Source organism: Symsagittifera roscoffensis, chromosome 7 (assembly GCF_963678635.1).
Source record: "Symsagittifera roscoffensis chromosome 7, txSymRosc1.1, whole genome shotgun sequence".
NCBI lineage: Eukaryota > Metazoa > Xenacoelomorpha > Acoela > Convolutidae > Symsagittifera > Symsagittifera roscoffensis.
In genome coordinates, this window is record NC_087068.1 from 41,126,196 (window position 1) to 41,136,930 (window position 10,735).

The 10,735-nt window shown below is 34.2% G+C and overlaps 1 protein-coding gene across 1 annotated transcript; it reads left to right on the forward strand.

Moving 5' to 3' along the window:
* Window positions 1-6,359: 6,359 nt before the first annotated feature.
* LOC134851675 (lactosylceramide 1,3-N-acetyl-beta-D-glucosaminyltransferase-like) lies at window positions 6,360-7,382 on the forward strand (the record flags this gene model as incomplete). Its single annotated transcript, XM_063867859.1, is given in 2 exon segments — window positions 6,360-7,010; window positions 7,327-7,382. Coding segments are annotated over 2 exon segments (443 nt in total), but the record flags the coding sequence as incomplete, so codon positions are not given.
* Between the last annotated feature and the right edge of the window lie 3,353 nt (window positions 7,383-10,735).

Consider the following 10,735-nt stretch of genomic DNA (forward strand, 5'->3'; position numbering starts at 1 on the left):
GTCCTGAGCATGCTCTATAGCCGGCCTAACCCACCGCGCTACATCCACGCTTTGTGACCACACTTCTATTTTTAATAGGAGGTACTCAAGGGTGAGTAACTCTTCCAAATAACTGAGCTAAAACAAAACGCTTTTGTGAAAACGACTAACTAAGTTCATGACTAAAAAACCAAATGAATATAAATTTATAAAATGTAAATCATACTTTGCAGTATATAGATCATACACAACAACAAAGACGAACATCCACTGACTAGATGATCCCATCACACTCGCACAAAATAATGGCTAAACACAACCGACATGCCGTCCACAATCACGACTCAAAGGATTTAGAGTACGACTTGACTTTGCAGAAAAGGACTTCATTGAACTAGACCAATGACCACCTCGATGCTCAAGTATACGTACAGATCCGAGTTACAAGGCATCCCTTCCAAACACGATCTTCACGCCATTCCCAGACGAGGCTACACACAAAACAGTCCTCTACTAAAACAGAAAAACCTGACATAGCAAACCATCTTGAATTTGGATTGATTTCATTGGGGATCACAGTCGTTGTCGAATGACGAAACAATAACTTCCTATCCCTGATTCCAGCGTCCTGGAACGTTCTTCCTCAAGAGGAACGGGATAAGAAAATGATGTTCGCCAAATACCAACGTTCATCATCCATCCTTCAAATTGCAGAGAAGAAAAATAGTTCTAAAAAACTCTGTAAACCCCGGATGGTTGGAACCTGATCTAAACTACATTTTATTATTGGATAAATTAGATATTTTACCACTGTAAAATATTTAATATTAACCAATCATAATCCATCCAACTAACAACCCACTTATTTGTAAGTGCTGAAAATACTTGTATTTTCAGCACCAGAGAGATTTGAATTTAACTTAGAAATTAGTTGCCTCTCCAAGAGAACTTCAGCTGCCGCAATAAGCCAGTATACTCTAGATCTATTGAGCCTAGCAGAGACTAGTTAAACACCCTGAGACTAGTAGATATAAGAGTAAGATTAGGATCGGTATTAGACTAAGAAGTTGCACGAATCTATCCGGCCGAAAGTAAGATAGAGTGACGAGCAGACGGTGTAACCTATCCGAAATTACTCTATGAGTTAACCAAAAGGATCTAACTCAGAATATTTATTCTCGGAGTGTTTTCCTATTCAGTCAAAAACGCTTCGAATTTTACCGGAAATATCAATGTGCAATATATTTTGCGAAATTCGCAACCGAAGATTTACTTTAGATAAGAGTCATTTTTAGCTTTTTTTAGTTTATCAAAAAATACGCTAAAACTACCAAGTTGATTGATGAAAAAACTATGTCAAAAAAAGCCTTTTACACAGCCCAACACAGTTTTGGGCTGGCAAAATCTCCAAAAATCTCTACTAGAGAAAAATTTTTGCTCATAACCAATAAAGGTCAATTTTACAAAATAAACCGCAAAATTTTGTTTAAAAACATGTTTCAAACAATTGGAGCAAAGTTTAAGAGATTTTACCACGGTAAAATTTTATTGAGCTCTGTGAGATGCTTCGTTTAATACAACCTTTAAGCCTAGTTTTAGCGTTATTCATGATTCATTAAAAACAGCCAAAATAATCTGTTTTGCGGTAAATATTTGGTTGTGAAATTTGAAAAATCAAAGGCATCGAAATTTTTCTGGTTAAAGTCTAAAACACTTTCGTGCTCAAACTTTTTAGTTCAGTTTTATCCCACTTTGAAAAAACGAGTTTAAAGTTTTAGTCGTTTTGTTTGAATTTTTTTATAGTTTGCTTGAGTTTATAGTCCGTTTTGATTTTTTTGTTTCGTGCGGATGGTTTAAATCATCACTCTATTAGATAGCTATAGTTGAATATATGCAACTTAAACAGGTAGCGAAAAATAATCATTACGAGGCGAGAATGTGGACTAGATAGGAGCAGCGTTTTATGTGTTTTAGGTCAAGCTGTTAAATATGTTTTAATAGGTAAAAAAAAGTAACTGAATTCAACTTCCAAAACTTCTATATATGTCTCGCACATTTATCGTGTGACGTAAGTTGTGTCGGTACATAAGTTGTGTCGTGCTTTCTACGACGAGCGCCTAAGAAAATTGTAGGCTGATATCGCAACTGTAAGCGACTTCCGCAAGTTATAATGTAAGCTATAATGTAAGCAAAACATATTTGTTTTTGAATTCTGCAAAGCGCGCTGGGTTCCGCAAAATTTCTAGTGGATTATTTTTTCTTCAGACAAATTTTGACTTTTTAACTAGCCGTTTTTGACCATTTTGGCCAATTTGAGACAATTAACGCGCGATAAATTTCGCGCTATTAACGTGTCAGCGAGATTTGATCCGTCTTAAAAATCGTTCCAAATTGGTTCAAGCAAGCTTATATGCCATAATTGATTTGTTAATAGGCGCAAAATCTATCACTTTATACTTAAAGTCTCAAATTTTTTCAAAAAAAAATTTTTTTTTATTACTTTCAAATTTTTCATCTTAATAATGCTCCATAGACCTTAAAAGGCAGTCGGAACTTTCAAGGCTTCCCCCTGATACGAGCGGTCTTGATTATTCTGTCTGCTTTTGATAAGCGTTGTTTGGCAATTTGTTCGTGGAATTCTACGAGCAAAAAAAATAGCCGTATTAACGATTCAAGGACAAATCTGTTTTAGTCTGTTGCTAAATCTGCTTAAAATTCACGAAATTCACAGCTTCCCAGTTTGGCCTCCTAATGGTTTTTGTTAATACAAAAAGTTTTTTAGTGGAAAAGAAAACTTGAGAACAAGATGTGAAACAAGTGCCCCTTAGCAAGTAAAGTACTCTTGCTTGCTTTGGGTCCAAAATTTAAAACCCAAGAAAAAAAACGTTTCCAAATTTCGAACAGAAGATTTTGTGTTGTATTAAGGGTTAAAACAAGTAGCAAATCAGTTGCATCTTGAACATTTTTTCAATAATGATGTCAAAACTTTTTTTGAAAAGGTTGTTAATATCACAACTGTATCGATTTTATGATTTTATCCCAGTTGCAAACGATACAAATTAGGACAAAATTAGTAAAAGTATGGGAAATTTTGATACAGTTTAAGAGATATTGATACGCGGGCCTCAAATCTTTTTCCCATTAAAGCGTGATCGGCAATTTTCTTTTACAAATTCGGCTCTAGTGATTTGCGACTATGAAAGCGTTACCGCACGCAAAATAAAATAGATCTTTTTCGTACTTCGAATAGTGTATGGGGGGGGGGGGGGGGGGGTAAAGTTAGGGGGAAAAACATCAACAAGCTCAAAATTTTCTCAATTTTTTGAACATTTTAAAGTTTTTTCAATCAAAAGCGTTTGATTGATGTTGTTAAGCAGTAAAAACTTTCAAGGTTCTGCCTTGATAGGTGCAGTTTGTTAGATTTTGCAATTACTGAAACAAATTTTACCGAAAATTTTTTGTACCCCAAATAGGATATCAAATTCCAAAATTAAATTGTGAACAAATATTTCAACTGTGGGTATGTTTGTACCAATAGCTGAAATTTAACCCATCTGAATCACCTTTAGATCATTGTACCATCCACGTGGAAAATTGATATCAAAAGATGTGAATAGATTTAATATAGTTGATCTATGTATACTGACACTTTTTTTAACCCACTGCAATTAAAATAGAACATTCTGCAAAGCAATGCAGTTTCAACCCACGTAATTCATAGAAAGGTAACACTTTTTTGATGTTTTGATGAACTTGTCAGAATGATGACCTTTATACTTTATCAGGTAGATATCCTGCTAGTTTCATGTAGAAAACTCTTATTTATAAAAGAAGACCCTTGAATGAATGTAGATGATGGATGATGTTTTTCATGTTTGAGTTGATGTTTTTCTTGAACTTGTTGAGAAAAAAATCCTGGTTTTTGATTTTGGCATATAAAATCAACTTATCTTTATGTAGAAGCTCAATAAAAGCAATAGAACTGTAAAAAGTAAACAAGCATACAAAAAAGGATGAGAGACTGAAAAATGGCCAATTCCTAGAGAAACCTTTTAAAACTGCTCGTATCATGTCAAAACTTTGATCGCTCAGACTGCTATTTAACGCACCTGAAGTAGCGTCTGAGTTTTATTTTTGACGAGAAATTCATTTCATCGTCGTAATTTCAGCCGAGATGTTTTAGCAAAGTATAAGTTTTCTATGATTTTTTTCTACTTGTTCCGACTTTCGTAACAAAAGTAACGGAATATTTGTGCTCGGGGTGGGTTTTTCTTCCTTCAGACAAATTTCGACTCTTTAACTAGCCATTGTGGCAGGATTTTTTTTATTTCATTCAAAAGTTCTTGTTGTCCTAAGCACTTGAAAAGACATTTCACGTGTGATAATTTTTCGTTAAGTTATGGGGGTTTAAAGATTGCCATTTTGGTCAATTTGGGAAAATTACCGCGCGATCTGATTCGCGCTATTACCGCGTAAGCGGAGACTTTATCCGTCTTAGAAATCATTCCAAATTTGTTGAAGGAATCTTATTTGCCTGAATTGATTTGTTAATAGGAGCGGAATCTATCACTTTGTACTTAATATGGCGTAAGTGGGGATGATTTTCGCAAAAATCCCAAATTTAAAAAATATATGTATTTAATTTTTCAAGTTATTACTGCTCCATAGACCTTAAAAGGCAATCGGAACATTCAGGGCTTCGCCCTGATACGAGCAGTCTTGTTTTATTTCTGTTCATCCTAACTTCAGACTAATTCTGGCCCACACTGAGATTTATGTGAATTTAGCAAACAAAATTATTTTTCTTTCACAAAACGTTTTCAAAATAAAGAATTTTCATATTCTAAATCGATTAAATTGGGTTGTACTTTGTTGAGATTTTCACTAAAGGATTTGCAAATCTTACAGCAGTTATTGCGTTACTCAAAAGCTAGTAGCAAGCTGCACCTTGTCATGTTTTATGTATAATTACAAAAAAAAACTAAGAATCCATTAACCTACTCATGGTTGATAAAAAATACAGAGAGAGTAGAATTCAAATTCAAACCCCCCCATAGCAAAAACAAGAAAAGAATTTTTTGAACTTTTTAGGGTCAACTTTTGAAAACAATCAACTGAGCTTAAATTATTTCTGCTAATTTCTAACGAAACAAGGAACTTTCTAAAAAAAAATCGGACTGCATCATGAGGTCTCATGAATGGTTCATATTTTTAAGAACATTGATAAAATTTAAAGATAAAATTGAAAACAGTTTGACAGTACCTTGCCCCAAAGATACTGTAATGATTTCTGAGCCCGAATAAAGCACCGCTCGCGCGTTAATAGACCGCGCGTTCATTGTCCCAAATTAAGTGAAATTGCGTTTTTCAAACAACCATAACCCTACAAAAAAGATCGAAGGTAAAATACTTTTTATCTTTGAACTCAAATAGTCAATACTTTATAGTATGAAAATGGTATAGAAAACTGTATTCAAAGTGGATTATTAAACAGCGAAATTTAGTTGGAAAAAATGAGAAATTTGGGTTGAGAATTTTTCCATTCTTTTTGCAAAAATTGGGTCATTATTTACGCCATTTTCTTGCAATACTTGGAAAAAAATTGAATATGCCGAACTTGTTGATACCTAATAGTTGATTTTTGAGTTTTTGATTGACACAAATGAAGAAGTTCTGATATCAACAACTTTTTTTCCGTGTGAACCTTGTGCTAGGACAGATTGTTGAACGTGATAACTATTAATTCACATTCTGCATTAGTTGAGTTTTTTCAAAAGATGATTTGCGTCGTTTATGGCTATAAATGGAAGCTTATTTTAAGTTGAAGCAACTCGTAATACAACAGAAGTTGGTCTAAAAGACGGAAATATTCTCGATAGTGAGAAAACGTTTTTGAAAAAAAAACAATGTTGAAGAACCATGGCAGAAATTACTTATCAGGTTAGCTATTCCCGTCTTATAGTATCCTAAAAAAAATTTTCATTTTTATACGAAAATATGTATCTTCTAACAAGTACATTCCCTTTTGGGCCGTTCAATTTTTGCGCTGTGGGTTTCAATGGGCAAAACTGTTCTCCTCATTTTCATAAACTTTACCATTTATCTCAATAAGAAAAACATCGTTGGAGGAGGACTTCGACATCTGCAAGAATTTAACATTCGATTAATGGTTTTTAATTCAACTTGGCCAAATTGGGATGATTTTCTGACAAACACACATGGAATTTTTTTTATGGAGTTCTTAGTAGTATTAATAACAATTATGACTTACTAAGTAGTTTACTAATGCGTCATAGGTCTGTCAATTATTTATAGACTCAAAAATTTTAAAATGACTTTTAACTTGATTTTGTCTTTGACGAACTTGAACATGTTTACAGACTCGATTCGGTTTGCGTGAACAAATCCTCGGACGCATTTTAGCTTTTTCCGAATCAAAATCAGTCTCTCATTGGTCTTGTTTTTCGTCTGCAATCGAGTTTACTTGATTATTTTGTCATTAGTCGTAACAAGTTAAATGTGATATCCTTTTATTAAAAAGTTTTTAAAATTAACGTAACAAATCAGCGCAACAAATCACCAGACCTTAAAGTTTTATTTTCCTAAACTTGAATAAAACAACATAAATAGAGTTTCTGAAACTAATGATACCTCCCAATAGAATGATCAATATGCGAAATAGCAATTCTTTGCGCGTAATTCAAATTGGAATAGCAGCTATTCTTGTTTTCAACATCAGCTTGTGGGTAATTTTTCTGAGCCCGGGTCTGAATGACGAAAGCGATGATTGTCACCCTTGTAAACTGGAAGACCTGGAAAAAGATTTGGACTACCCTGGAAATCATCTTGCAGAACCATATTTCATCCAGGAAAACCAAAAGCTCTGCAACAATACATTGAAAAACCCGATTTTGATCTTGGTTCCGAGTAGACTGAGAGATTTTGACAAGAGGACTGTGATTAGAGAGACTTGGGCCAACTTGGACTCTTATTTGAGACGACCTCTTAGGAGCTACATTTTGGCATTCACGGTCAGTATTATCTCTACATCCACACATATTTACTGCTGAAAATTTGTTCACTGCGAATCCTAGGCTTCTCAAGATGCATATGCAATTTTCAACAATGCATTTTTAATAATCTTCTAAAGCATTTGATCCGTTTTGATCGAAACCTATTTTGATGTTTTCATTTTCAAAAAAAAATTGCTTTTGTAATCCAAACTGTCAATTAAACCAAGGAAAATCTAAAATTTCTAAGAAGCAGGCGTTTTTTCAGATTGCTCAAGAAGAAAAACTTAAAATCATAAAAGCAAATTCGTTTCCAAGCTAAGACTTATGTTTTCAGGTTGCTATTCCGGCTGACGAGCGTGAGGAAGAAATAGTGACTCAAGAACAAGCCATGTAGTGCTTAACTTCAAGGACGAGTACAACAAACTCACCCTCCAAATGCTCCTCTCCTTCAAATGGGTGCAGAAGTTTTGCAACAATTCAGAGCTGGTGTTCAAAGTGGACGATGACACCTACATTCACCTGTCTGCACTGGAGAGAATCATGGGATGGATCTACAAAACTAAATCGCCGACTGGCTTCTTCAGAAGCAGGGTTAGTTAAAATTGATCAGCTGCAGTAAACTTGAAAATAGAAACGACAAAAAACGAAAAACTAAAAAATCATGAAAGTTATGCGTAACGATTAGTTGTTTTGAAATGAGCCTGAAACATTCCCTTAAAATATAGAACTGTTTATCCTTCTTCATTTGCGTTTTTCTGACAATACTTATGGCGAATGTTTCTGACTTGAAATAATGATTTAAAAACTAGTGCTACCCATTTGTGTATCAGTAATGAACTAACTGGTTGCTTTTTTTCAGGCTGCTGATGACAACAGAGTAAAGAAGCTGCAAGGAGGCATCCACACTTCGTTCAGTCCCGTAAGATCCTTCTTCTTGTCTTGTATGCCCTTTTAATATTGAGATAGCCATGCAAACTGCCCTCTCTATGTTACCCAGTCTCAACTAACAATATCGTTATTTGTAATTCATAATATTTCTCGAGCTCTTGTTGAAGAAACGTAACCGTATCGAGTTTACCGTATACGGGTTAATCACTTATTAACCCGTAATAAGCACTTATTATAATAATCTCCGTTTCATCATTATCACTTCAATTTCTAGAAAAATTCGTAGGGTTTGACTAGAATATGTGAAGAAATTCCTGACTCCAACCTCGGTTACTGTGACCTACCAAACCAATAACAAACCAGCTGTCTACATGGGCATAACTGAATTAATGCTGCTAATCACTTATTAACCCGTAATAATCACTTATTATAATAATCTCCGTTTCATCATTATCACTTCAATTTCTAGAAAAATTCGTAGGGTTTTGACTAGAATATGTGAAGAAATTCCTGACTCCAACCTCGGTTACTGTGACCTACCAAACCAATAACAAACCAGCTGTCTACATGGGTTTGTTGTACTTTGTTGAGATTTTCACTAAAGGATTTGCAAATCTTACAGCAGTTATTGCGTTACTCAAAAGCTAGTAGCAAGCTGCACCTTGTCATGTTTTATGTATAATTACAAAAAAAAACTAAGAATCCATTAACCTACTCATGGTTGATAAAAAATACAGAGAGAGTAGAATTCAAATTCAACCCCCCCCCCCCATAGCAAAAACAAGAAAAGAATTTTTTGAACTTTTTAGGGTCAACTTTTGAAAACAATCAACTGAGCTTAAATTATTTCTGCTAAAATCTAACGAAACAAGGAACTTTCTAAAAAAAACTCAGACTGCATCATGAGGTCTCGTGAATGGTTCATATTTTTAAGAACATTGATAAAATTTAAAGATAAAATTGAAAACAGTTTGACAGTACCTTGCCCCAAAGATACTGTAATGATTTCTGAGCCCGAATAAAGCACCGCTCGCGCGTTAATAGACCGCGCGTTCATTGTCCCAAATTAGGTGAAATTGCGTTTTTCAAACAACCATAACCCTACAAAAAAGATCGAAGGTAAAATACTTTTTATCTTTGAACTCAAATAGTCAATACTTTATAGTATGAAAATGGTATAGAAAACTGTATTCAAAGTGGATTATTAAACAGCGAAATTTGGTTGGAAAAAATGAGAAATTTGGGTTGAGAATTTTTCCATTCTTTTTGCAAAAATTGGGTCATTATTTACGCCATTTTCTTGCAATACTTGGAAAAAAATTGAATATGCCGAACTTGTTGATACCTAATAGTTGATTTTTGAGTTTTTGATTGACACAAATGAAGAAGTTCTGATATCAACAACTTTTTTTCCGTGTGAACCTTGTGCTAGGACAGATTGTTGAACGTGATCACTATTAATTCACATTCTGCATTAGTTGAATTTTTTCAAAAGATGATTTGCGTCGTTTATGGCTATAAATGGAAGCTTATTTTAAGTTGAAGCAACTCGTAATACAACAGAAGTTGGTCTAAAAGACAGAAATATTCTCGATAGTGAGAAAACGTTTTTGCAAAAAAAAACAATGTTGAAGAACCATGTCAGAAATTACTTATCAGGTTAGCTATTCCCGTCTTATGGTATCCTAAAAAAATATTCAACTTTATACAAAAATATGTATCTTCTAACAAGTACATTCCCTTTTGGGCCCTTCAATTTTTGCGCTGTGGGTTGCAATGGGCAAAACTGTTCTCCTCATTTTCATAAACTTTACCATTTATCTCAATAAGAAAAACATCGTTGAAGGAGGACTTCGACATCTGCGAGAATATAACATTCAATTAATAGTTTTTAATTCAGCTTGGCCAAATTGGGATGATTTTCTGACAAACACACATGGAATTTTTTTTATGGAGTTCTTAGTAGTATTAATAACAATTATGACTTACTAAGTAGTTTACTAATGCGTCATAGGTCTGTCAATTATTTATAGACTCAAAAATTTTAAAATGACTTTTAACTTGATTGTGTCTTTGACGAACTTGAACATGTTTACAGACTCGATTCGGTTTGCGTGAACAAATCCTCGGACGCATTTTAGCTTTTTCCGAATCAAAATCAGTCTCTCATTGGTCTTGTTTTTCGTCTGCAATCGAGTTTACTTGATTATTTTGTCATTAGTCGTAACAAGTTAAATGTGATATCCTTTTATTAAAAAGTTTTTAAAATTAACGTAACAAATCAGCGCAACAAATCACCAGACCTTAAAGTTTTATTTTCCTAAACTTGAATAAAACAACATAAATAGAGTTTCTGAAACTAATGATACCTCCCAATAGAATGATCAATATGCGAAATAGCAATTCTTTGCGCGTAATTCAAATTGGAATAGCAGCTATTCTTGTTTTCAACATCAGCTTGTGGGTAATTTTTCTGAGCCCGGGTCTGAATGACGAAAGCGATGATTGTCACCCTTGTAAACTGGAAGACCTGGAAAAAGATTTGGACTACCCTGGAAATCATCTTGCAGAACCCTATTTCATCCAGGAAAACCAAAAGCTCTGCAACAATACATCGGAAAACCCGATTTTGATCTTGGTTCCGAGTAGACTGAGAGATTTTGACAAGAGGACTGTGATTAGAGAGACTTGGGCCAACTTGGACTCTTATTTGAGACGACCTCTTAGGAGCTACATTTTGGCATTCACGGTCAGTATTATCTCTACATCCACACATATTTACTGCTGAAAATTTGTTCACTGCGAATCCTAGGCTTCTCAAGATGCATATGCAATTTTCAACAATGCATTTTTAA